Source organism: Phaenicophaeus curvirostris, chromosome 4, assembly GCF_032191515.1.
Source record: "Phaenicophaeus curvirostris isolate KB17595 chromosome 4, BPBGC_Pcur_1.0, whole genome shotgun sequence".
Lineage (NCBI taxonomy): Eukaryota > Metazoa > Chordata > Aves > Cuculiformes > Cuculidae > Phaenicophaeus > Phaenicophaeus curvirostris.
Window position 1 is genome coordinate 5,903,085 of NC_091395.1, and position 27,043 is coordinate 5,930,127.

Genomic DNA, 27,043 nt, shown 5'->3' on the forward strand with positions numbered 1-27,043 from the left:
GAAGAAAAACAAACACACCATGATTAACTATTACCACAAATAAAGTAATTCATAGGCAGCTGTGGTTTAAAGTTATCTGAGGATTGCGCTGTACTGGAGATTCCATATTTTGTATTCTTAAAGGGAAGTTACATACCAAATGCCAGAAATATTGCAATTCAATAAACTTCTTTCCATTTTAATTAGACTCCTTAGAGATAGCAAAGGTTATCATAGAATCATTAAGGTTCGAAAAGACCTCTAAGATCACACAGTCCAACCGCCAGCCCAACACCACGGTGCCCACTAAACCATGTCACAAAGAGCCACAGCTACAGTTTTTGAACATCTCTAGGGATAGTGACTCCAGCACTTCCCTGGGCAGACTCCAGTGCTTCACCACTCTCCCGGTAAAGGAATTTTTCCTAATACCCAATGTAAACCTCCTCTGGCACAACTTGAGGTGACTTGCTAGTCACTTGGGAGAAGAGTCCAGCACCCACCTCACTACAACCTCCTTCCGAGGAGTTGTAGAGGGCGATAAGGTCTCCCTTCACCTCCTCTTCTCCGGGCTAAACAACCCCAGTTCCCTCAGCGCTCCTCATAACGCTCGCTTTCCAGTCCCCTCACCATCTTGGTTGCCCTTCTCTGGACGCACTCCAGAAGCTCAATATCCTCCTTGTAGCGAGGGACCCAAAACTGAACACACGATACAAGGTGCAGTCTCACCAACACCGAGTACACTGGGACGATCACTTCCCTACTCCTGCTGACCACACCATTTTTGATAGAAGCCATGATGCTGTTGGGCTTCTTGACTACACTTTTTGGCACAGTGCTGGGACATATTCAGCTGGCTGCCAACCAGCATCCCCAGGCTGTCAGACTTTTTTCTCTGTTAATTACTTCTAATGGAAATTTCAAAAGCTTCTGCACCATTTGCTTCTTAAAACTTTCTGCAGGTGGCTGACACTACTCTGACCCCAACAGAGCTCCTGTTCAGAGTTCCTGTTTATAAATTCTAGCAGTAATTTAGATCTTCAATTTAGGTTTGTGACAATGGTCAACCTTTACTGGAATTGCTTTACATGTGAGACAGTCATCACGGATTCTTCTGTGCAGGAAACACAGCAGGAGTCTTCTTTACATGGCACAGACTAAAGGTAATTCAAGTATGAATTGAAAATACACAACAAAAATCTACAAAAGGATCAGTCAGGAGGTGAGCTCCTATTTCCTTGAAAAAAACTGAATACCAGGAATGAGCATGTTACATGAGATACATCGCAGGAGAGTCAGCACAGCTTTTGGGAAAAAGTCTTGCCATCCATTCAATTTTTTGGAAAAGTTGAGAAGCATACAGACAAGGAAGGCAACTACCTCTAGACAGATCTCTCCAGGAAGACCAGATCCCACACAGCCATTTTCACAGCCATTTTCTTAGCTGGTCACAAACTATTATTTTGTGCATGATTTTACCTTGGTAAAAACGAAGTCACTAAACAACAAACACAAAAAACTTCAAACCAGAAAATTTTGTCTTCACGAGGTCTTTTTCAGCAGTGTTCATGCTAAGCCTGTGGTAAGCGCAGCCGTCCACGTTATTCAAAGATGAGTCCCTGCAAATTAACACTCCTCGCTAACACATTTTGTGAAGACTTGACAAAAAGCAAAACCAACAAATGCCGAAAACTAATCCCCAGAAAGATAAGTAAACAAAATCTAAACACATAACAATTTTTTCTTTTGTCAAACACCTAAAGATCTAAATAAAAATATTACTGCTTGACATTAGATCATGTTATTCGGAAAACATTTGATCATCTTGCTAAACACTATAGGATACCACCCTGAGGAGCTGGGAAACCCAGTACAGACAGACTGGGTTCGTAACTGGCACAGTAGCAAATCATACAAACAGCTTAGATATAAAGTCTCAAATATATTTTACATACATTTGGTTTAACTTTAATAGTTTCTCTACATGTGGATTCTGCCCCAGTCTCCCTCGTAGACGAAGTGCAAGAGGTTATGTTATGATTAAGGCACAGTCATGAGATTCAAGCGATCTGATTTCAAGCACCACCTTTGACCTCACATTGAACCTAAATTTCTTAGCTTGGGTTTGTACCTGTGGAAAGTAATTTGAAGAATCCCTTTGCTAACACCGTGAGGGCTCAGTTTGTGATAGCAGACGTGAATCTAGAGCAACCCAGCTCAAGTCCCATCTCCTTGTCACCCCGCACGCATTCCCAGTCTTTCTCTCCACCAGCAGCCGCCCTCACCAGACACCTCAACGAGAGCATCAGGCTGCATGGTTGGATTCTGCTAGCCCAGATCTCAGGATCAGTGCATCCAAAGGGTCAGATGAGCTTCAGTACCAACACAAAGGGGAGTTGGGAACACGTTGGCTGCAGAAGAGGGCAGGGCATGATCACAGCAGCACCATTTAGATCAGTTTAAACTATGGTGGAGATGCAAACCACACCAACAGCCATCCCCATACACAGATAATTCAGTAAACTGTCCGGGAAGAGCAGAGAAAAGCATTTAACTGTCTCATTGAAAAAAACTTTAAAAATCAGCTGTGCTGGGTTTAGGTCTGTAAGTCTTAAATTTAGACAAAAAGAAGCAGGGAAGAGAGAAGAGAGTGAAAGTCAGAGTAGATGAGCAGCAAAGCAGGAGTGCACGTGTAAAAGAATAGAAAACAAAGGTTTTCAAGCAGATTAGTTAACTTATTTACTTATAAAAAGAGCTTTCATATTTTCCATTGGAAAGCAAGTACTCATTAGCAAGACATCATGACAGTAATAATTCAGAATTAGAACATAAAAAAATAAAACTTTACGTGTATTCAATACGAAAGTTTAAAGCCCCTTAATAATCTGTGAAAATCAGTTTCAACAGGAGAATTAAAATGTGCAGTTCCTACAGCTGACGTATGTGACTAACAGATAAGCTAAGTTTAGAACCATGGTGTTTAGACCTTTTAATGCATGAAACAGAAATCTCCTTATTCTCCTTCATGCATGTCAATTTAATTTTCAGAGCCAGTCACAAATGATGAACTAAAGCAGTGAATTTAAGGCAGTGAATATAACAGACTGGTGTTTCTCTCACAGTGTGCTTTGCTCCCTGCTAACCTGATAAGCGTGGCGCTGCAACCACTCTCTTTTCACCCATGATCCCTGAAGTACGGATTCACTGTCTTTCCAAGCCTTCTTCACCTGCTTCCATCCCAGAAATCTTCTATTGCTCCTACAAGCGCAGCGTTATCTGCTCTGCTCTGGCACTGCGCAAACAGCTCTCCTTCTTTCCCCCAGCTTTGGAGAAGAAAAAGACAAAGCAGTGCAAAATGAGAATGCAATGCCCAGCAAATACCAATAACCTGATATTCCATCTATACTGAACAGCATCACCACCACAGCACCCATGTACTAGACTAGACTTCAAGATGTACAAATGGAAAACATCACATATACTTAGAAGGCTACATAATAGTAGGAAACCAATTTGAAGCAGTGCAATCAAATGAAAGGAAAAGTAGATCTTTGCCCATTAAAAACCACAAACAACTGAGCTGAGAGGGGAAAAAAAATTTATTGGTCCTTTAGATTTCCAATGATTGCTTGCACTATGTTCAGCAAATTAATTAAAATATTACATACAAAGGATATCTTTTCTTCATTTGCAATGTTAGAGCTAGCTTAACATTCAGTGGAAATGTAAGGAATAAAAGCAAAAAAAAAAATCTTCAAATTATTAATGAAATAGATGGTAGTTTTTTTCCTATTTCAGTAAAATACTTGCAAAGAACTGGGTTCTGTGCTCTGTACCCATCTTCCAAAAAGATGATTCTCACATACTCACAGAAGGCACTTAAAATCCTGGAAGTTCGGATGTCAGGAAGAGGAGGGATCAGCTATCACTTGGATAACAAATATGCTCACTTTTAGTAAGTGCAATACTAGTATAAATTCAAAGAGCCACGAAGCATTAAGATACAAAAACTTAGCCAGACATGCTAACTACAGGGCTGTAAAGCTGGAGTACAACAAATCCTTCGTGTCGCTGTCACCGTTACTCATCGTCTCCACCACAGAGGAGCAGAAGTGCTTTCCTGTAGTCCCCAGACGTATCTTTCTGTTAATATAACAGACCAGTCACCATGAGTCACAACCACAGAAATGTGAAGAAAGGGAGCAGCCAAGGAGGACTCCAACAGATTACACATTTGTCCCACCCACAGGAAATCCACTTGGATGACTCTCCACTTAGGAATGACGCAAGGAAATTCTCTCCCTCTTATGTTAGACCTATATTTACACAGACAGACTTTCAGAAACACAAAAAGCCTCCAAAAGCCTTACTAGGACTTAGCTACCCATTGCATATTAGAATGCATCTGTCTGCAACTGAGAAAGTCCGAACAAAGGAGAGGCCCAAAGCAGCACCAAAAGCAACCACTTCTAAACGTGAAAAGTGCACAACTTAGAAAGGCCCCAGCATTGCTCCCTGTAACTAACGGGAAGCTCTTCTACTAATTCAGCAAGAGAGCTGTATGGGCCAGACTGACAGTGTCTAATTCAGGCAGCATAATGTTAGGAATGATAACAAACAATATTAGAAAAAAAATTAAAAATAAAATTAAAAAAATAATAAAAAATCCCTAGGAATAAAAAACATTCTGGCTTCAGCTTTGCAGCAACAGCTGTTTCTGGATTTCTTGCTGTCTCCTTCCCTTCCTGCTCCTTCCTATCCTCTTGAAGGAGATTATGACTCAGACTGACTCCACAGCGTAATGCTTTCCGCTTTGAAATGGTGCGGAAGGTTCCACACCACAACCCAAAATTTTAACTTCAACCTCGTGATAATTCCAACTCCCAACTCCAACATCATTTCTCTGGCAGTAGCACCCCCCTCTCTGAAGCACTGAAAATCAGAAGGAACCCAGGCAAGGAAAAGGAAATTAAGCAGGAGCTAAAAATGGTGTATGAGTAATACTAACTTCTGCTCTCCTAGTCAACACTGGAAAGAAACCTTTAGCTTTTCACAGGAAGTGTCCTCCACTTAAATGACTCTGCGTGGCGCTTCACAAAACTGCATGCCAACCACCACACTGTGGTGTCCAGCTCTACTCACAGCCCCCTTCCGTAAAAATTATCAGTGACATCTCCATCACCCCATTTTCCCTGAAAGCAGAACCATAATTTTACCTGAATCATGTGATGCAATGATTTTGCAAAATTCTTTCTGAATTCTTGTCTAATATCCAACAGATCAATTTCACTTCTGGAAACCATGATCCTGATCAGGGTATCATCATCAGTGCCAGCGCCCTGAAGAGAAAAATTTAAATAATATTAAAATAGGAGTTTGTTTTGGATAGATGCTGTAGCAAAACGAAGACAAACGACCGAAGTGCAACATGAAAGCATGAAAAACAACAAGAGGTGTCTCAAACCATTCCCACATTACATTTCTACACCAAAACAGAGAATATTCGAGACAGTATCACAAGACATTTGCATTGCAATGTGGAGAAGAGTGCACACAAGGTACTCTAATTCCTGACTTCTATGAAGCCATGTGGTCAGACCTCTTATTCCACGTCTCATCTCACAAGTTTCAACTGTGAATGCCAATATAAATTTAAATAATCCAATTCCAAGATTACCCAGCTGAATATCTGCTCACCACAAGCAGAATTGCATGCAAATCACCTTTTCAATGTAGTCTGAGATAGCAGAACTGCAGATGGTTCTGGAACTGGATACATAAATCCTAACAATGACCAGCCCAAAGCACGCAACATCTTACAGCAAAACACAGGCTGAGCAATTCATTCCACAAATTATCCAGCTGTTTATGATGAAAACAAACTTCATAAACCTTTGCCAACCACACAAACATGCTCTATTCTTTTATTCATCTTTATTGCTTTACATAATTTAAGTTCCTGCACTGGCAGGCTGTGCCAGGCTAACATCCTGCCCCCTCCTGCTCAGACAAGTCAGACCCCACACGAGCTGAAGCCGTACAAATTTTCACATGCTGACCTGCTAATACACCTTGAGGAAGGACTTGGCAGAGCCCCCACGATCACCTTCAGCCTATAGTCCAGGGTCACTCACTCCTTCAACTGGGTGCAATGTGCTTGGTTTACATCTAAAAATGCCCTAAAACTGCTCAAAAGTTATGCCGTGAGTCCGGTGGTTTCTGAGTAGGATGCAACATCAGAATGTAGTAAAAGCCAGGCTCTGCCCCATGTAATCACAAAAGTAAACTTAGCACATTGTAGAACTTTGTCATAGCAAACTTATTAATCCGAAGTACAAACTCTTCTGCTAAACTTATAATTTATGATCTTTCTTATCTGAAGTGCTTAATGGTTTTTATTTATATTAAAAAAAATAATCAGGGATCTCAGCAGCAGACATTGATCAGGCTCCTCCTAACAGAAATGTAAAAGAGATTCTATAAATGGAGAAAGTTTTCTATTGCATTCTTCAAAAAATGAATATTAATAGATAGATAAAGAAGAAAATGTAATTCCTCCTCATACAGCTCAGCACACTGGCATAATATTTTGTATTTTCCACCTGAATCTTATTTTACACTAATGCTTATAAAAGCAGTAAAGCAGCTTTTAAAATATATATTTTTAAAATGTATATTTTTCACTATTTCTCCTGCTGACACCTCATCAACACAACCATGTGGTGACAAACATACTTCATTCCTTTTAAGCAAGGGGAAGGGGAGGAATTCTTCAGGGAAGCCGATATCTTGCCTGAAAGTGACTACCTACCACGGTTTTAATGAATATTAGCTACTGTGAGTTAAAAATACCATTTCCTCTTCTTAACTCTCCCCATCCAAGAGAACGTGAAGCCAACAGAAACACAGCTGTGTCACTGATGGGATTCCCTGCACAATCATTTGTAGCTGTTTAAGCCTTTTTCTCCAACAAGTTTCTTTTCCTTCTTAAAATGGGATGGACAGTCATTAAAATGTTTCAAAGCTAACTACACCTTCAGTTTGTAAATACTTATCTCCAAAACAAAGAGCACTAAATCTGCAATTTAGTTTTTAATCACCTTTACTTCTTCAAGATCCCCATCACCTAAAGACACTGTATTCTTTATTTATCTGAAGGTGCCCACTGGATCTACCAGACATTTTCCAGGACAACAAGACCAAGTTCAAAACCAGCTGATAAGACTGACATTCCCTGTAAAAGACTTATGGTCTGATAAACTTACAATGAACTCTAAGTAAAGCTTACAAATCGTTTATATCCTCTCCCAGATCTTCATTTCCCAAACCTTTTTGCAGATGCTTAGCGGCATTCCAGCAGTGAAATAAGAAATGAAGAGAAATGAAGAGCAAGGAGAGGAATTGTAGCCAGGAAAGATGGAAAATGACATATGGAAAACACGTACGTACCTTCATGGAATAATACAGAGTCTCAGCAAAATAGGCAGGCACACTTCGGATGCATTTCACTGGAAAAAGGCAAAGGATTAAATTACTGACTACTATTCAGCACAGAACAATCTGTCATCATCAAGACAAGGTATGTGTTACTGGATCATTTCCTCCAATGTGGACAATTAAGGATACAGCTACCAGTGAGCCTGTTCCTCTGCTGCAACTCTTTGGGTTCTAGGAGTCAGAATGCACCATATATTTCTAACAGAAGAGAGACCTTGCTAGTCAAATTCTACTCCCAGTCACAAATCTACTAGGACCTAAATGAGATGCCAGGCATACAAATGGAGGCAGAGTTTTGACTCATTTTCTGATAGAGGTGCACAAGACCAAACAGAATGCAGTTCACCTCCACTCCCTGCCTCACTTCTCCCCATCTATCAAAGGAAATATAAAGGCCTATTCTCTAAAACCAAAAATAGATCCAAGGTGATTAACTTTAAAAACGAATCAGGTTTTCATGCCACCTCCTATAACAACTGCAATTTAAAGAGGCTTGGGAGTAAATGAAGAAAGCCCAGTTCTAGATCTATTAAGACTTAATTACCAACTGCCAAGAGCAGCTTCTCCAGATCACCAGAGGTTTCACGGTCAATGGTCTCTTCAATTTGAAAGCCGGAAATAGTCATGTATTTGTCAAACACTGCAAAAGAGAAAGTGTGCTCAGTCACGTGTGAAGCCCGCATTTATCCCAATATCCTCCCTCAGTCCAGGTTAATGCCATCTGGATCTCATTATCCAGAGCTCACTCTTCCTCTACCCTATCTTAAATACCTGTCTCCTACCAGATTGCTACTATACAACACATTCCTTTACCGGGGGAGGGACAATCCCAGGAAGCAGCACATACTGGAGGGCTGATCAGCTGGAAAGCAGCTGGAGCTGGAAGTCCTGGTGGGCACCAGGCTGAACACGAGGCAGCAGCGTGCCCTTGTGGCAAAGGCAGCAAATGGTATCCTGGGGCTGCATTAGGAGGAACACTGCCAGCAGCTCAAGGGAGGTGGATCCCTCCTCTCTGCTCAGCACTGGTGAAGTTGTTTCTGGAGTGCAGGGGCCAGTTCCGGGCTCCCCAGCATGAAAGAGACATGGAGCAACTGAATGGAGGACCATTAACATGAGTAAGAGACCAGAGCATCTCTCCAGGAACATTCAGCATGGAGAAGTGAAGGCTCAAGTGGGAATTGCATCAATGTGTACAAGCATGTGAAGAGAGGATGTAAACAAGATGGATTCAGGCTCTTTTCAGTGGTGCCCGGTGCCAGAACAAGAGACAATGGGCACAAGAGGCTGTGTCTGAACATTAGGAAACATTTCTTTCCCGTGTGGGTGACTCAGTACTGGCACAGGTTGCCCAGGGAAGTTGTGAAGTTCTTGGAGGTGTGCAAAAGCCACCTGAAGATGACCCTGGGCAGCCTGCTCTATGTAGATGACCCTGGGCAGCCCTGCTTGAGCAGGGCTTGATAAGATGATTTCCAGAGGTCTCTTCCAACCTCAACTATTCTGTGAAAACATCCAGTGAAAAGGTGCAGGGAGAAGAGGGAAAGAAAGTTTTAGGAAATGATTTTTCTGCGTGTCTAGCTATCATTTAGCCTAAATCTAAGATCTTGTCTATATCGGGCTACTGCATCAAATTGTAACAGCTTCAAACAAACTGGCCTATTGGCAATCTATTCAAGTCTGTGTTTATGAATATACATGAGACTTGACTTTTCTAAGAAATCTTACATTTCTATCATGCTAAGTAAATGCTGGGTGCATCAAAACAAAGATTAGGATTACTTTAATGCAAATAATAGCAAGAAAATTTAACAGCAAAATCACAAATCCAATTATCTTTGAAAATTCAAATAATATAAAGATTTTTTTTTTAAAACAGAAAAAAAAATTGGAGAGCCAAAGCAAAACTTACTGTTTGTTATTTCCAATGGCCTAAATAGCTTGGTAATGAATGAGGAGTGGTGGGAAAAAATTGTTGTCTCTTTATTAACAGCTACTAAAGTATGAACCTATGAAACGGTTGATCTTTTCAGGATTGGACCTCCACCAGATTACGGTGACTCAATGGATTGTCAGCATCACTTCTAATACCATGACCTCTTTCAAAGGGTGGGAAAAAAAAAAATCAACCAAGCAAGCATCCAGAAAGAAACATCCCAGCTGTCCCGCAGCTCTACCACACCACTCCTTCAAGCAGGCGATCACCACTGTTGGGGGGGCCTGAATTACAGGAAATAAAATTAAATGTATTAAGTAGAGCAAAGAGGTGATCAAAGATTTCTGGGCTTGAAATGCGGTACCAGAAGCAATTTTTCTATCATTCCTACCACCAGATGGGTATCACTGAGACTTCAGGCAGAAGATTTTGTACATACATGAACCACACCACCTACCTCTCCTTAAGTGAGAAATGCTTCGGGTTCCCAAGATAGTGATGAACTTTTCTTCATCTGTTCCCCATTTCAGCTCCCCAGCTCTAAACAAAACCTGTTGTAAATTCAAGAGATCAAACCAACAGCATCTGCTATGTGTCCACACACCCTGCTGAAAAGCTCTATTTGTCTCACTCCAAGGACCACTAAACTTACTAACAATCTATAGCTGGAGGGAAAAAAAATTAGATCAAATTGCCAACTACTGAAATGACTTTAGAAAGATAGATTCTGAAGATGACTGTGAAAGCATTTACACGAGCAATTCTGTTTAAGGCCCTAACAATGACTGAGTGCATGGTCCCTATCATAAGTCTGAAGTTTTCTGAAACCCTGATAATACAGGAGATAAAATCCATTCCCAACGCTGCTTTTTCTGCAGGCTTTTTCCTTCCTCTTTTTCAAAGCAGATTAACAAAACTTTATTACATGATGATTCATACCAGTGGGAGAACCATGCTAACTTGGCCCAGGAGGAAGTTTCCCTGAAAAGCAGGGGAAAACGGATTTTAGAAGCTGTGAGATTCGTGGCCTGCTAAATTCTTAGCCATACAAAACCAGATCAGTAACAGATTTTCATTGTTTCAGTATATCAATTGCTTTTCAGGCAAATCTTTCTCCAATGCAGGCAATGACTGAGCCACTAGCAGCATTTAAGAAAGTAAAACACTTCAAAAACTTGGAAAAAGCAAAAGGAGGAGGGGGGAATGAAAAAGAAAAAAAATTTAGAAAATTAAATTAAACTTTTTATTCCAAATTGTGTGCTAAACACCATGTAAGGAGAAAAGTTCGTACACATTGTAGTATATACGGGGTTTTTTTCCCTCTCCATTGAGCAGAGGACAGGCAAGCAGGTTACCACTTATATTCAGGCATCAAATACTTCTTAGAAAAAAACACTCAATGAGATCTGATGCAACAGCAGCGCTGCTGGCCATCTGTCTGTCCATACCGTACCTGAATAGGATGTTACAAATTTCCTATTTATGTTTATCCCACAATCCTATTTAAAACACATCTGTGACTGCTGGGTGTTTATTTTAGTATTAATGGTACAGAATACAAAACAGTGCATGTGGTGGGAAGCTATCAAGGCACTGCAAGGATATTTACTTCAAATAATATACGCTAAGCTCTTCAAATTAATACCAGCACTCTCCATCCAGTAACAAATGTGAAGTCCCAGCACAGCATTTAGAAATGCCAGGAACACATTTCTTAAGAGATACCAGAAGTTGTGAATAGAATTTTAAGTGAGCTCTTCATTTTTACCTGTCTTGCCACTGCAATACCCAAAATAATGTACATCAACAGCATAACTTTTTTAAAAAAGCAATATTCACAAAACATCTTCCAAATTAAACATTCACAGAATCATAGAATTGTTTGGGTTGGAAAGGACCTTAAAGATCATCCGGTTTCAAATCCTTGTCATGGGCAGGGACACCTCCCACTGGATCAGACTGCTCAAGACTCCATCCAACCTGGCCTTGAACACCTCCAGGGATGGGGCAGCCATGACTTTTCTGTCTGTTCCAGTGCTTCACCATCCTCACGATAAAAAAAAAATCTTCCTAAAATCTAATCTGAATCTCTCCTCTTTCTGCTTAAGACTGTTAGCCTCATCCTATCACTACACAACCTGATCAAGTCTTGCAAGCTCCTTGCATGTTCATACTATCTTGTGGTATGAATGCCCATTCCCCAACTGCTTTGAATTAATGTTTAGTAATCACAGACAAAATAAAATAAAACTCACCACTGAAGAAAAAAAGGCTGCTACATAACATCTCATATCCTTCCCAGAATATCATATTAATCAAGAGAAACATCAGGAAGCCAAATAGTCTTACACTCACAGTCACACACCACAGTTCTGACCATCTGTACTTCGCAACGATAATTAGAAAATTCTCCAACTCTGTTCCAGCTATGTTAGAAGTTGAATGTAAAGATATCAATAAAGAGAATTGTGACAAAACACTTCTCTGTCTGAGTTCCAGCTGAAGCCAAATGTACATGACAAACCACAGAGACCATTTAGAAAGCCAGGACTTTTTTTTCTGCATTTAGCTGTCGTGCCTCCTAAATTTAGATGCTCATTTAAAATCAGTTAGAAAGGCCAAAAGGAATCTACCTACCAAGGCCTGAGGGTTCATGGGTTTCTTCAATTACATAATCCCAGCTAAGGGCAAGGCAAGAAACAGTATAGTTCAAACATTTGCCTCACTGATGTTCAAGCTCTGGTCTCCACAGGAGTAATTTTAATAGCGGGAGAACAACGCTGTCTGATTTTACATAACAAAGGATAGGCTTGTGCCAACAGAATAGATTTTGCCAGGCTGCCTCTCCATCTTGCCCTGCTATTAGGAGAATGTTTTATTGATCCACTATTCTGCTTTCCCTCCTTGTCACCTCAAATTCATCTATTTTCTTTCATCTCAATTGATAATTTATGAAAGGAAGATGTCTAGCCCAGAGTTATCTGAAATAACCAAAAAGAAACACGCGTTAAATGAGTTCTGTAATCAAAAAGCTGAAATATTGACCATGACTACAACCAACAACAAAGCCAACGGCATCTAGCAAGAGACTGCATCAAAGATAGGAAATTACTGCCAGTCTTGAGCAGCCTGGTCTAGCGGGAAGTGTCCCTGCCCATGGCAGGGGGGGTTGGAATTAGATAATCTTTAAGGTCCCTTTCAACCCAACTATTCTATGATTCCTTTTCCTGTCCAGGTTTAGTGATCAGTGATAACATCCTAGACAAGACTTGCCAGGGGCAACATGTGAGTCCCCAGAAACTCTTTAAAGGCAATTCTTAAGACTGTCATCTGGTTACAGTAAAACAGCATATTTGGTGTATTTTCTCTTTTAAGTATTTCATCCTCTGTGGAGGCATCCCTCACACCAAATAGCATTAACTTCTCACTATGACATGTATATGACTTGTGATATGTAAGGGCTGAATTCGGAGAGAAGTTCAAGTCAGATATTAAGCAAGGCACCATTAACATCTCTGAGTTCTCCAGCAGTGGGTATCTATCTTGACATCACAAGGCCTCAGCAATTCAGTGACCTAATTAACTGTTGCATTCAGGCACCTCTAAGTAATAAGCAAAACAAGACATGCTCTACACTGAAACATGGAAATGCCAAAAATGTTCATGTCAATGTTTCAGGATTTGACACTTCTGTTGCCCAGGGTTTATAAAAGAACAGGAAAATGCATGAAGAAACACAGAAAGAACTTTAACAACTTCTCTCTCACATTTGTCTTCTAGCTGTATGCCTTGCAAGATAACTTGTAGAAATGCCCCAAAACCCAAGTCATTCACCTACCTGAGCATCCTGCTCAACAAGACTTTCATCAACTCCACTGTCTGGATCTCTGTTTGCCTGAAGAGAATATTTTAAAGTTGTTAAACAGAAGAATCAAAAGTTGTATCAAAAACCAACTTAACCGTTACACTGAGCCAGTAAGAATTACTGTGACAAGTCAACCCCAATGCATCTTCTCCAAAATCACTTTATTTTTCCCTTGTGCTTGCATGTGTCTTTATGGAATAAATACTCTCTTTTCCTACTGCCTTCAAAAACCCACAGAGTGGGCATGCTGCTTGACCAATGAGCACCACAGATGTTTTTCTCTGCGATGTGGAAATGACCCATACCAGAGCTCAAGACTGACCCTGCAATCCAAGGGAAGCGGCTCAGTTTCAGCATCAACCCTGCTTATCACCAGCTCTAGCCAGAATCCCAGCTTAGTAAGCAGAAAGTAACAAGTGTATATGGGACAGGAAAACAAGCGTGAGCTACACTTGCCGGCACACAAAGAGATACCGACCTGCAGCAGGACCACCAGCATTCTCTGAAAATGGCCTGATGTTTCTCCTGTGATCTTATCCTCCAAGTTGGCCTCATACTCTGCAAAAGAACAATACTTGTTCACGACCTTACAGGCTTCCTCACTATTTTGAGGAGAAAGCAAGGGAATGCAAGAAGTCAATTTGACTCACAGCTGGCAGAATCATTTGTAAGAAACAGCTCAAACAATTAGGACATTCTGTTTCCACTTATAACCTAACATTATCATAAGAGAGATTAAAAGATAGCATCTCACACCTAATATCAGGAGCAGATTCCCCAAAATATTTTTAAATACAAGGGGACAAGCATAGACTGAGCTCTTTAAGGAATTGAAGAGCATTCAGATCTGGAGTTATGCTAAAATATGGTAGTCTCACAACTGTACAACTGTGAACCCAGAAAAGCCTAGGAGTGATAAATTTTTCCCTTGGAGACTCTCAGTTTTTTCACTAACTTTATTAATATACGAGTATTTCTTCTGTGGCCGGAATACACATAGAGGTGAAAGATGTGTTGAATTCAACACTGCTTTAAAAAAAACCCTATAAACACAAGGTAAAAGCACATAGTCTTGTGGGCACCAGAAAGCTGTACCTGCTTTAGTGCAAATGCATTTGAACATAAGGCTGAGTAAAAGGCAAAAATATCACTTCTGTGGCATCAGTCTTATGGTTTCCAGTTACTACCCTCCCCTTCCCATCAAATGAATGAAAATAATGGGTGAAAGAAATAAAATGCATTTGAATGAATTCTAACTACAAAGCACAAAACACCATAACCTGCAGTAACAGCCACGAAATAGAAACTATTTCAGTTTACAGTCCAAACTCTAGTTTCTTACAATAAGAAGCTTTGCAGCATGGCAGAATGAAATCCCACTTACTGGGCACATCCATCATAGAGAGACCTGACTTGAAAGATGAGCTAAAATCATACTAGGAGAACTGAACGGAGACCCTAAAACTTTATTTTATACAGAAATTTACCTTGCAGATAAACCTGTTTAATATTACGTATTTCCGCAGGTGTTCTGGAGGCAAGTATTTCAGTCAACACCTTCTCATTGGTTCCTGCTCCCTGCAAGTATAAATCAGTTGATGGAATAACAGAAGGAAAACAAGCATCCCTTTGACAATCAAAAGCAAGCATCAGATTATACACTTGGACCAAATAAAGAAAAAGTATTTTATTCTTTCTGAGATTGTGGGGATTTTGGAAGGAATTTTTTCTAGTTCCAGCTTGACTGTTTTCAAAACCAACCCAACACCTAATAAAGGTCATTGCCCTTAAATAGGCTCATTGTTGCAGGATTCAGATAAATCCTTCCATGTTCAAGGACACTCAGATACGTTTCAGTTCTACTGCAGTCAATGGCATCAAGGTAAGGGAACGACCAGAGTAACAGTTTCCTTCTTAGCTAGTTCTGTACTGTCTTCCATCAACTAGCATGCAGATAAACAGTCATCCAGCAATGATCTTCATCCTGGTATGAATTGTGCTATATTAAACTCACTCACTCTTCCGCTGCAAACACAATAGAATCGCTAACCCAGACAGTTTAAGCTGCTGCACTCTAATTACAGCAGGTACAATGGGCTCTCTTCACTTTCACAAGGATAAAATTTACAAAAGCCAAGCCAATATCTTGTTTCCACAAGTCTGAGCCTACTTTGTCTGCAAGAACAAGCCATTGATCTACATGCTTCCAAAGAAGTCATCTCACAAAAGCAACACTGAAATACAATACTGTGTATTTTTTGCTTCAGCATGTTATTTACACCCTCTTCTGTAAAGAAAATCCCAGCACTCTCTACATACAAAGATATTCAACTGCATACAAAAGTATCCAAAACACAAATATGCCAGGTTACATGTAATCATTTCCAAAATATAGATTATTTCCACGACATGGCTTCTCAATAAGTGAGGCAGGCACAGTTATATTAGTTCCAATCTAAGCAGCAGCAGTGAAAATTGACAGGACAATCTTCAGCACAGACGTGATGCTCCTTGTCAACCTGTTGCCTTGCACTGGTCTCTGCTGTTGCATCTTCATTACTGTTGTTACCCACCTTAGCTGAACTGCAGCTAGTACTGACATCTTTTCCTGTGCAGACACATTCCCTGAAATCCTATGATCTTGTGTTTAATATAATTTCTTCTAAACGACAAGAACAAAACCACTCTTGTTTCGCTATCTCTATTTTCTCTCCTACACCCAGCTGTTCCATCATTGCCCTGTCAGTCTTTGACTCCTAAGTCAACAAGAGGAGCTTGGGAATACGTTTTTTTCCTTTTAGTCGACAAGGCCTTTATCAGTTTGTTTGTCAGGAGCATAGAAAGACACTAGAGAAAATGTCCAGGATTAAAGTTTCTGTTGCCCAAGATACTGTTTGCTGGGTCATGGGTTCATGATCGCCAGCTTGCACAGTTGACTAATACCTACATATTAACCACTTTGTCATCAAGGGTCTTGGGAGCTGACGTGCAAGTGTCACCCAGCCAAGCACTACCTGACACTAGTCAAGTTCAATGCCCTCTACTTTAATCAACAGGTTCTGCAAACAATCCGGAGACTTCCAGTTCCTGGATTTCCACAGGCTGATGGTATCAGACAGGTGTGACAAAGTGGGGAAAACAGGCCCACATGGAAGAAAACACACTAAAATATCTGCACATACAGAGTGTAAATGGTTTACCTGGCCTTCCCAGAAAGGCACTAAACGCATTCAGCTACAGATGTTAGAAAGGTAACACTGTCAGGGCTATCAGCTCTCCCCCTTCTGTCACTGCAGCAGCTTTTAGAACACACAAAATAACACAGATAATAGCCGCTCACAATTTCGGTGGACACCAGTTTATACAAGTACGCCAGCCCATCAATTCTGGAGTTGCGTTGCAATCCATCAGAGGCAAAACTCTTTCTTAGCTTACATAATAGTCCAGAAGAGACACACAAACAACATCACACTTATCTGAAATGCCTTTAATTAATTTGCAGCCTATCTTTACAGCTATAACACCTAGGCGGCTCACAGCAGAAAAATTTACTGTCCACTGGACTTGAGCGCTGCGCTCTAGCAGCAAAAGGAATTTAAGAGCAGTATGCACATCTATTCATAACAATTAAATTGGAAGTAACGAGCCTTATGCTATGCAGATTTTAATCTGCATCTACAGCAAAACTGTTCTCTTAAGATCACATAGTTTCTCATGAAAACAATTTCACATAAAACATTATACAAACTAGATTTAGAAACTACATCTAATGAGTTATTAGGATGAATAAGAGACGAGGCAAAACTACAGCATTAGCGATAATAGCAGGTGTTAACAAAATGTTGCCAATTAAAAAAGGAGAAAAAAGGCTAGTTCTATTAGTACTCCCCTTACCAATCATAAGTTTGTTCTTAAAAATACCCAAAAGTGAAACAAACATCCCATATGGGATGCCATAAGGCAGGGGTGGATGAGGTGCTGAGGGATATGGTTTAGTGTTTGATGGGAACGGTTGGACTCGATGATCCGGTGGGTCTCTTCCAACCTGGTTGTTCTGTGATTCTGTGATATAACGTATTAATTCCCTTCCCTCGCTCCTCTTACCTTGATGGCATGTTTCAGGGCATGAGCATCAAAAATGTAAGCTGGTCTCATCAAAGATACCATCAAAGTTTCAAATTTGCCGGTAAGTTCAGATTTCAGGTCATCTACGAGATCCTAAAGCAGAAAGAACAGTGCTGTAATGAACAAGGACTAACCATTTTAAATGGGAGTGTGAGTGTCCCATAGCCAGAACACTCTGGAGACACATCAGAAACTATAAGGGACAGGGGTTTCCTAGCTTCAATTGGTATCTGAACTGAAACAAATGTAGCCAAATAAGGCAGGAAAATAAAAAAGATACAAGGGCATTTGGAAAACTGAAACATACTGTGATTTTTTTTTTCCAGTATAGAAAGTTTTTAAACCCCAGTTGTTCATTGCACATGCTATTTGAAATAAAGTTTACACAGAAAGAACACTAAGGGATCTAACAGTGCTGGAAGAAAGAAACAAGCCGTCTTTGCTTTGAACTCACTTATGGCTTTTTCTATCAATATATTTGATTTTGTTCTCTCCTACAGTACTAGGCTGCTTTATTTCTGTCACATTTTCTAGCTCTATAAAATTCTTTCCCCACTACCACCTTACATTCCAGACCTCATGTCAAAATACTGGATAAATCTTTCCATATCAAGAAAGAGATCAGCAGTAAAAGCTTATGCGCAAAACCCCATCTAAGACACACTGGGCCACAGTACACAAAAATAATTTCTTTGTGCTAACCTAAAGGGCATATTCTAACCTAGTTAGCAAGTAAGGATATGACAGGGTGAGGAAGACAAAAGCAAAACTAGATTTTCTTCGAAGGAACCTTTTACAGTGAGCACAATGAATGTGCCTCAAAATTTTAAATCATCATCATAGGTCACTTTCAGCTCATTTCTAGAGGTGTTTTTCTTCTTCTCACCCTGCCAAACAAGGTTTTAAAGGCAGCTGCAATTTCTTGACGCTGAGCATTGTTTCTGCAGGTAAGGACCTTCAGAATAGTTTCTTCATCAGTCCCTGAAGTTAGAAAGAACAAAGAGTTACAAATACACTCTAAACAGCAGTGACACAACCTCAAAAGGCAATGGAAGATGCTTTGACAATAACAGTCTATGGATGAACAGCAGATGTATTTAAATAACAAACATAACCAAACCTCAAGCTGAGCTGCCAGGTTTGGTGTTCTGCAAAATTATGGCTGGAGGATCGAAGTTGCTTGATCTCCATCAGGGTTCTGTTCCAGACACTGCTCCCAGCACACCAGGCATCAGCTATAACATTTAGTCACAGTCTGTATTCTACATGGGAGCCTTGCCTTTAGGCTCACCAAGGGATTTACTTTCAAAAAAACAATCTACTGACTCCCAGTCAGTGTTCTACAGAGAAGCACTGCCGTTGGGCTCAACAAGGGAGTCACTTTAGAATAAACAACCTGCCAGCTCCCAGAAAAACTCAGTCCGCTAACCCCAAGCACCCCAAAGTAGAGAAGTATGGAGGTATTATGCATTTTATATATAATACTTTGCAAGGTAGCCTGCACAGCATCTTACTAGTCCTACTGAATTTGCCAGTAGTTAGGTGTATCCTGTTTGCCTTCTTCCTCTCCTCCTGCTTTGTCTCACAGGGAAGTTTTGGGGCAGAAAACTACACTGTGAGTTTACAGACAGTTAGTCCACACTCATATGCTGTATGCTTGTATTCTTCACTCACAGTAACTGGAATGTGCTTATGCACTTCGAGGCCAAGGGGGCTGTCACACATTTTCCAAGCACAGAGCTTCTACTATGCTGTCAGAACTCCCCACAGCTGTTTCCTGTAAATCCACACTCCAGCTTACTGTGCAGTGAAACTCTGTGTGCAGAGAAGCCTGTGGAGTATCAATTTTTAATAGGGAATGTGCAAACTGCCTTTTCTCCCTTATGCTAATCTAAAAATAAACATCCTTGAGAGCAGCACAGTCAACCCTAGGACACGCCCAGACTCATGCAGTGCTGAGGTTGTCATTCCATGGCATGTAGACACACACCCTAGTAAAAAAAAATGAGCTTAAAAAGGATGGTTTCAAAAGAGTGAGAGCTCTTCCCTTTTTGTAAAGTGAATTATACTTACCCATTCCCTTCATGGCCTTACGAAGAGCTTCTGCATCAGCTCTGGCATCAAAAGGAGAAAAGGCTTTCACGGTGCCTCTGGTGTACTAAACAGGGGCAGAAAAAAGGAATGGGGGGAGAAGGGAAAAAGCCATGAAATAGAAGACAGTATCTTTCAGTTCTCCATATATTAACTCAGACTAAATTTGAATCCACAACCCAAAAAATGATAGCACTTTTCTTGCAAGTCTTAGACTAAATAGCAGTCTGCAGCTATTTAAACACTGCTCACTAGAAACTCACAACTTGGGTTCTACCCAGCAGAACACCATGTAAGTTCCGGTATATTTACATAATGCTAGTTTGCAGGATTGGTATTTACAACACTGGAGTGTGAATGCAGGAAAACAACTGAGAAATTATAATTTGTTAAAGTAATTTGGGAAATTAATCGCACAAATCACATATGCTAGAAAAGCTGCACAAAGATCCAAGACAAGTTTGGAAATAAGAACATTGAGTCCTCAAGAAAAACCTACTAGAGCTCTCAACCACTATCACACTGATTTTTTCCATCACATGAGACCTACTGAAGTCTGCAGTGGCTTTCAATATTTCATTGTGTTTCTTTTGACATAAGTAACTCTTCACTCGAGCGATTCAGCTACATTTCTCATAGTAGTTTACAGCTAAAAAGAAATAACAGCTTCAACATAAGGATAAAAGATTAGCTTGTCCAAACACAAAAATAATTCCACTAGGTTCCCATGGAACATGGCTCTTCAGGGACTTTCTCTTTGGGTCAAACACAAACAGATATTCATCAGTCTTATGGAGAAGTCTTGTCTTTCTTTAAGCATGACAGTTCAAGAGCCTATATGTATATAGCACAGTAGTTACTTTAGAAACTATAAAAGTCAATCAAGGACTAAAAAGGGAAAAACCTGGGGTTTCGGAATAAGAAGCTTTTTCTAACAGCTAAAGAAGGGAAATTTCTTGTAAGCGTCACTGTACAGAAGTACTAATGGGTACAGGCAGGGCATTTTTCCATTCTCAAGAAAGAGCACAAAGGGATGTGCCAAGACACCTACTGAGACTGGCACCAGATTACTCCACAAGCAGCAAAGCCATCTGGCTTCTGCAATACAGCCTCAAGTCAGCAATTTCAGACACATGGTGTTTTGGTTTCAAGTCAATATACTCATCCAAGATCAGCCAGCCAGAAAAGCACTGGGAGAAAAGAGCCCAGGAGCCCTAACCAGACTGCCCTGAAGCATCAGCACCTGTATGTTATTGCCATCAGAGAATTCCTACCCCTCCCATGGCAGAGGCAGCAATAAGCTAGGTTTACTTCCCTGGTATTTCAGCAAATCGGAACCAAGTATAACAATGTTTAATAGCAACAACAAAGTTCCCTTGAGATGCATTCCAATATCCAGCACACTTCAGCCGCAGGACAACGGCCCTGAAGTGTTCTGCTTTTCCCATTACAAGCAACTTTTTAGGCAGCGCTTCAAATTCAGGCACAGTACTCTATCCTTACTGTCATTTTCCTAGTTAGTTCCAAACGTTATCATGAAAAAACTCAAGGATCTGAGATGCAATTTTATAACTTGAATTTGATTTGGTAAAACAGATAAAGACTGAAAAGCTTCTGTTTTCCTCCTCCTCCCTTACTACCACATCAGGCAGTGCAGGGTTATTTAAAACCCTATTTCCTGTTGGTTTGTTTCATATCATCTTAAGATAACTAATACTATAGAACTACCGCAGTTCTCCTTTGGACATGACTAATGGTCATCAGGTTTCACAGGAAGCAGTTATTGATCTTTAAGTTAAAGTTTTTCTCCACTTATCTTGTTACAAGCAAGCAGAATTCCCCTTCATAATTCCTAAGTCTTGTGGCAATGGCACAACATTCTTCTGTGGCGATTTGAGACAATAAAAGTGTGAACATTAAATGCCAGATTAAATCTATCTCTGCAGATTAAATCTTCTAATTTTTGTCAACTAAGAAGAATTGTTCCATGATCCTTTTTTCTAAAGCCTCATACACTTCTGGTGCTGCTGAAAGAAGTTTTCTTGATGTCTGGGCACCATTTGCATTCCAGGTATTTCCCTCTGACACACAGCGTTTACTGGATTTTGGCTACCTACCTGCTACAATTGCCCTCGATCAGTACTTGAGCTGCCCCTAGGCTGTAAACCAGAAATATTGCTGCTGCTATGCCATCCAGCGCAATAAAAATCCACATGACCTGGGTACCACAACGACCGTGGCCGTAACAGCAGAATCTCCAGCTACCTCTGCTGCCTTTGACACTACCCACTGGTCCAAATAGAGCACAGCCACAGCAGGGGATGATAATATAACACAAAGCTTAGACACAGCTCTGGGCGTCCCCATCCACCTACAGTCTGTCTCCAGAAGCCACTTGTGGGCAGACGGGACATTGACACAAGTGCCTAGACATCCCTAACTTTCACATCAGAAACCTACTCGCCTCGATTTTTAGAGCACTGCAGAGTGGTCCAGCAACCAGGGTACGGCAGGAAACACTCGGGAACACCACATTTAACAACCACAAATGCATCTCAAACACCACACTGCCCAGCAGCAGCCATTTTAAGACGTTCCAGTCCCCATTTCTAATTCGTAAACTCAGTAGGCAACGGCAGAAAGCTCTGCAGTGGTAATCAACTCATCCCATGAAGGATAGAGCTGCCTTTTCTTTCCCAAATATGGCATTTTTTAGATTGAAAAAGAGAGGGCAAGCACCTCTTCTAAACCACCATTACTGCCTGAGCCACTGCAGTCGACTTTCAGCCACAGAATATCGGAAATAGAAACTGAGTCAGACACTTCTAACAAAATAATAGATCCATAAGAGAAGAGTTTCTGACTAGAAAGCTAGAAAATCATTTATCAGACAGCTCAGCTACTGTTTCAACATTAAGTAGTTTGAACTTAATCAAAACAAACTGGTTCTTGCAGATAGATCAGAGCATCACAGCCGCTACGCCATCCTGACCTAATATGAAAAACGATGAACTGAAAGACAACTATTTAACACTTAATTGCAAACTTCCTAGCTTTTTATAGAGGTAAATAGATTATCTTATTTTTAGTACCTCTAAGAATGTTCCTTGCCACTTGTGCAAAATAAATACAAGCTAACACTACAGCCTCATGGGTGGGTTTTATTTTGGTTATTAAGTTTCCCATCCAGTAAAATCCAAAGCACATCAATGAAAAGGAGAACACAAATAGTCCTTGATATCAATCTTTTTGTCATCTGGAGTGATTTCTTACTAAGTAGCAACACTGTAAACTGGGCAGTAAAATATAAAGATAAGTAGAACATGAAAGACATCAACCAAAGAAAATCACAAGATTATAACACCCAAAATGTAACCGCACTCTTTTCTTTCTACACTCCCCAATACACTGACTGTTGTTAAGTGATCATGTAGCGCAAGCACTGTTTGTGATACACTAAGCATCAGCTTCCATTTTCTCCAGACACCTACTAGTGAGACCAACCAAGTCCCTAGACACACAAAATTAGCATGAAAAGGAAAGGCAGAGAAATTTAAAAAAAAAAAAAAAGAAAAATACTCTAAAGCAGGAGATTTTGCTTTAGAATTTATGCCTCTTTAAATAAGGAAATCTAAACTGTTATTTTTTTTGTTCTGCTCTAGGAAAAGTTTGCAGAAGGGAGAAAATGATACAGTCTCATCAGGTGAGATGTCTCCAACAAACAGCTCAGAGCTTCATTAGCTTCCCCCAACAGAAAACTTCAGTCTCGCAACTTGATGTCATGAGGCCACACTTCCTGGCAACAGCACTATCTGTAACATCAACAATAGCCACTTAATGAGGCTCCTTTTAATTTTTCCCACCAAGCACACAAAACATTTACTGCCCACAAGATTCCATGTTTAGACATTGTTAAGCACAAAGCATCCGTTATCAGCAAACGAAAGACCATACTTGAACTGACTCAGACTTCTTCCCAGCTACCCTTGCTCTGTGCCCACTCACAGCAAATTCATACCAGTCATAGATGAAGATCTACCCCCTTTCACGAGGCTGCTCTGCAGCGACAAAAGTAGGATCTCATCAACTTGCCCCTGGAAAGGCAAGTGTCTAGTGCAGAGAAGGTGGTATGTGACTTTTTTAAAGCAGCCATCTGTTTACAAGAGGGCACAGGAAAACCTTGGAGAGGTAAGAAAAGAAATGGAGAATGTTTTCCAGCACACAGGTTGACAAACAGAGAAGGTACGCTATTTTCAGAAGACAGAAGAGAGCCCAGAAGGTCACATGCTAGAATAAATGAAAGGCTGCCTTAAGGTTTCCTACCCAAGAATAGATATCTTGCACACAAAGCACAACACAGTTATCATGGTAAATCGATAGCCTTTAGAGCTATTGAAGATCACACAGAGATCTCAGTTCAAATCGTGGTTTAAAACTATCACCCTGTAAAAAAATACATCATTCCTTCATTACATCCTTACCAAAATTTCAAGGTCAAGAGGATGCAAAATACATTGTGAATGGGTGAATATAGGCACAAAGCTGATGCAAATGCTATAAGGATGCCTCTAGAAAACACCTCTCTGCTTCAGATTGTTCACTTAAATGGAAAGAGCAAGCTCTGGTCAGCAGACTATATTCACATCTGCCCCACTAAACTTAAACTTCTGAGAAAAAAACGGAATTACACGTTACACAACATCTGTCTTGAACTCTGAGTCAGTACATGAGACAGGGAGGAGAGAAAGAAAACAAAAAAAATAAAAAAAGAAAGGAAAGAGATGGTGGGAGAGAGAAAGAAAAGAAGAACAAGCAACAGCAACGCAGGAAGCTACGCGGGGACCTTTGCAACAACGCTCAAAGAACCTGCCCTCACAAGTAGTCTCAACAAAGCCAAAGAGCTGCTTAGGACACAACTGGAGTTGGCAATACTATTCCTGTGCTCCCGGTCACACGTGTACGTTGGCAGAACAGGAACTCTGGATATAGCGCGCAGCCACACCCTCACCAGCTGCAAGCAAGCCTTTCCTGGCAATTCACACATGGATAGACAAAATCCATCCAACTTCACATACAGGGGAACATTTGGGAGGAGCAGATGAGAACAGACCAGACCAGAGCTGGCAATCAGAGACTATTCTTGTGGTTTCTTTCCAGATTTCTAAGTCAGCAAACACGGGGCAGCATTACCAAGGCAGCCAGATCATCAGGCAGGAAGAGATCACACTGTGTGCATCTATGTGTTAACAAAGATCACCACACACACAGATACGTAAGACAGCTTGCTAAGAAAGCAGTGTTCCTCCAAAGAAAGTGGATAAACACAGCCATGGAGAGACCACTTCGCACAGCATTTTACAGCATGCTGTAGTTCTCCCACAAAATGAATGAACCTTTTTGTGCTGGACATGGAACACACAAAATCCCTCAGGTCCTTGGAAGAAAAAAATATTCCTCCCATAACTGAGCAAGAACAAACACTTCAGTGACCAAGACTCCAAAGATAACTTACCTTCTTCAAAGGTTTTATTCTTCAGTGATGTACCTATACTACATTAGACTTCTGTACACTGTGCTGAACATTCTTTTTTGAACTCTGAGCCTTTAGTTGTACATATAAATAACCACTATTGATCATCACTCAACATATCATAGAATTGAAGAATCACTTGGTTGGAAAAGACCTTTGAGACCATCAAGTCCAACTGCACCTGTCTGCTACTAAATCATATACCTGAGCATCTCACCTACCCATCTTTTAAATCCCTCCAGGGATGGGGACTCAAGAGTAACTGGTTTGCACTAGCAAAGAGTGAAATGTTCCTTTTACAAAGCTCAGGAATTAAAGTTTGTGTGGAATAGACAAAAGAGCTGCAGTTTTCCATGCTTTCACTGAAGAGGAGTTACCCTCAAGTCCATAAGCAATGCTACATGCACCATAATAAGAGACTACAAACAGATCTGGCTGGTTTGATGTCCTGCCCTCAGATGGGCCAGGGGTCCTTGCTTTCCAAAGTTACATCCTACAAGCCAGGTTTGATGTTTAAAGTAAGAAAAATCCTCTCTTTACCCCTCAAAAAAAAAAAAACCACAACCCCAAAACACCCTGTTGGAACCCAATTGCACTTTTTTTTTTTAAAGTCAAGTACCCTTACTGTGATTTAAAACTAAATCCAGACCTAACTGTTCACAGGAGTGTTGAAACACCACTAATCGCTACACTCTTTAAGTTAAAGTAATGAAATTAATACTAAATTACTGTGCAATTACCCTGACCTTTGTGAAGGAACTCGTACAGCTTCACGGCTTTCACTTCCCACACCACTCTCAAACCCACAAAACTCCCATTCAACTCTCCTTTTAATTCCCAGAGCGAATGAATTTGATACAACTATAGAAACAAATACTGAAATCCGCCCCATTTTCCAAGCCTTCTGCCAGGCTGGAATGTAGCAGCAGCGACACAACGACTGCAAAGGAAACAAATTATACTGGATGGAGTAAGGCAAAAGTTCATAAGGATGAAGTTTTGTTGGACAGCAGTAAGGCTTCTAGAAAAATTAGAGTTAGACAGAGAAAAGCTGGGATGGGAGAACTGAGGCTGAGCTTCCACAGAGCACAGATGGTTTTTTCCTTTCTCCTCCAGTGGAAGAAGCCTCCACCCAGGCACAATATAAACACAGGGCGCCGAAAACTTGGCTAAATCAGTGGAAACTGGTGGAAAAAAAAAAAAAAAGGAGTTGTGCCAGAGGAGCCTCACATGATGAGCTGCCTTCCCCGTCCCCCGCCTCTCCGTGGATGTAGGGATGGGCTGAGGTTGGGGAGAACGAAGAGGAATCGGAGGGGGAGTAAAAGTAAGGGGGCAAATAACAAGAGCAAGGAGCAAGTAATAAGAGGGTGAACATAGAAGAGCAAGGGGGCACAAATAGTAAGAGGAAAGGGGTGCAAATAAAAAGAGAAAGGGGGCAAATAAAAAGAGAAAGGGGGCAAATAAAAAGAGAAAGGGGGCAAATAAAAAGAGGAAAGGGGCAAATAAAAAGAGGAAAGGGGCAAATAAAAAGAGAAGGAGCAAATAAAGAGAGAAGGGGGCAAACAAAGAGAGAAGGGGGCAAACAAAGAGAGAAGGGGGCAAACAAAGAGAGAAGGGGGGCAAACAAAGAGAGAAGGGGGGCAAACAAAGAGAGAAGGGGGGCAAACAAAGAGAGGAAAGGGGCAAATAAAGAGAGAAGGGGGCAAATAAAGAGAGAAGGGGGCAAATAAAGAGAGAAGGGGGCAAATAAAGAGAGGAAAGGGGGGCAAATAAAGAGAGGAAAGGGGGGCAAATAAAGAGAGGAAAGGGGGGCAAATAAAGAGAGAAGGGGGAGCGAATAAGAAGAGGAAAGGAGGGCGAACAGGGACGAGGGTGTCCCGGCACGGCTGCGGGAATGAGGAGCCCTCCCCGCGGCCCCCCCTCACCTTCGCCATCCTCGGGGGGCGCCGAGCCGGGGCTGCGTCCGAGCCTGCAGGGAAAGACGCGACCGTGAAGCGAGAGAGCGAGCGCCCGCCCAGCCCGGCCC

The 27,043-nt window shown here is 41.0% G+C and overlaps 1 protein-coding gene across 1 annotated transcript; it reads right to left on the bottom strand.

The window, feature by feature from the left end:
* Positions 1-3,560: 3,560 nt before the first annotated feature.
* On the bottom strand, positions 3,561-27,043 carry ANXA5 (annexin A5). The gene is made up of 12 exons (XM_069855165.1): positions 26,943-27,043; positions 19,470-19,554; positions 18,283-18,377; positions 17,376-17,489; positions 14,759-14,849; positions 13,750-13,829; positions 13,245-13,301; positions 9,864-9,957; positions 8,021-8,116; positions 7,429-7,487; positions 5,196-5,318; positions 3,561-4,122 (listed from the first exon to the last, which is right to left on the bottom strand). The coding sequence occupies exons 1-12, from the start codon at positions 26,949-26,951 to the stop codon at positions 4,060-4,062; spliced, it is 966 nt and encodes a 321-aa protein (XP_069711266.1). The 5' UTR covers positions 26,952-27,043; the 3' UTR covers positions 3,561-4,059.

Excerpts from the sequence above, each read along its gene's own strand:
- ANXA5 (XM_069855165.1), bottom strand. Across the intron at positions 7,488-8,020 it reads GAAGCTGCTCTTGGCAGTTG|TGAAATGCATCCGAAGTGTG; the intron begins GTAATTAAGTCT and ends GCCTTTTTCCAG. Across the intron at positions 4,123-5,195 it reads CATTGCATCACATGATTCAG|AAAGATACGTCTGGGGACTA; the intron begins GTAAAATTATGG and ends TTATATTAACAG.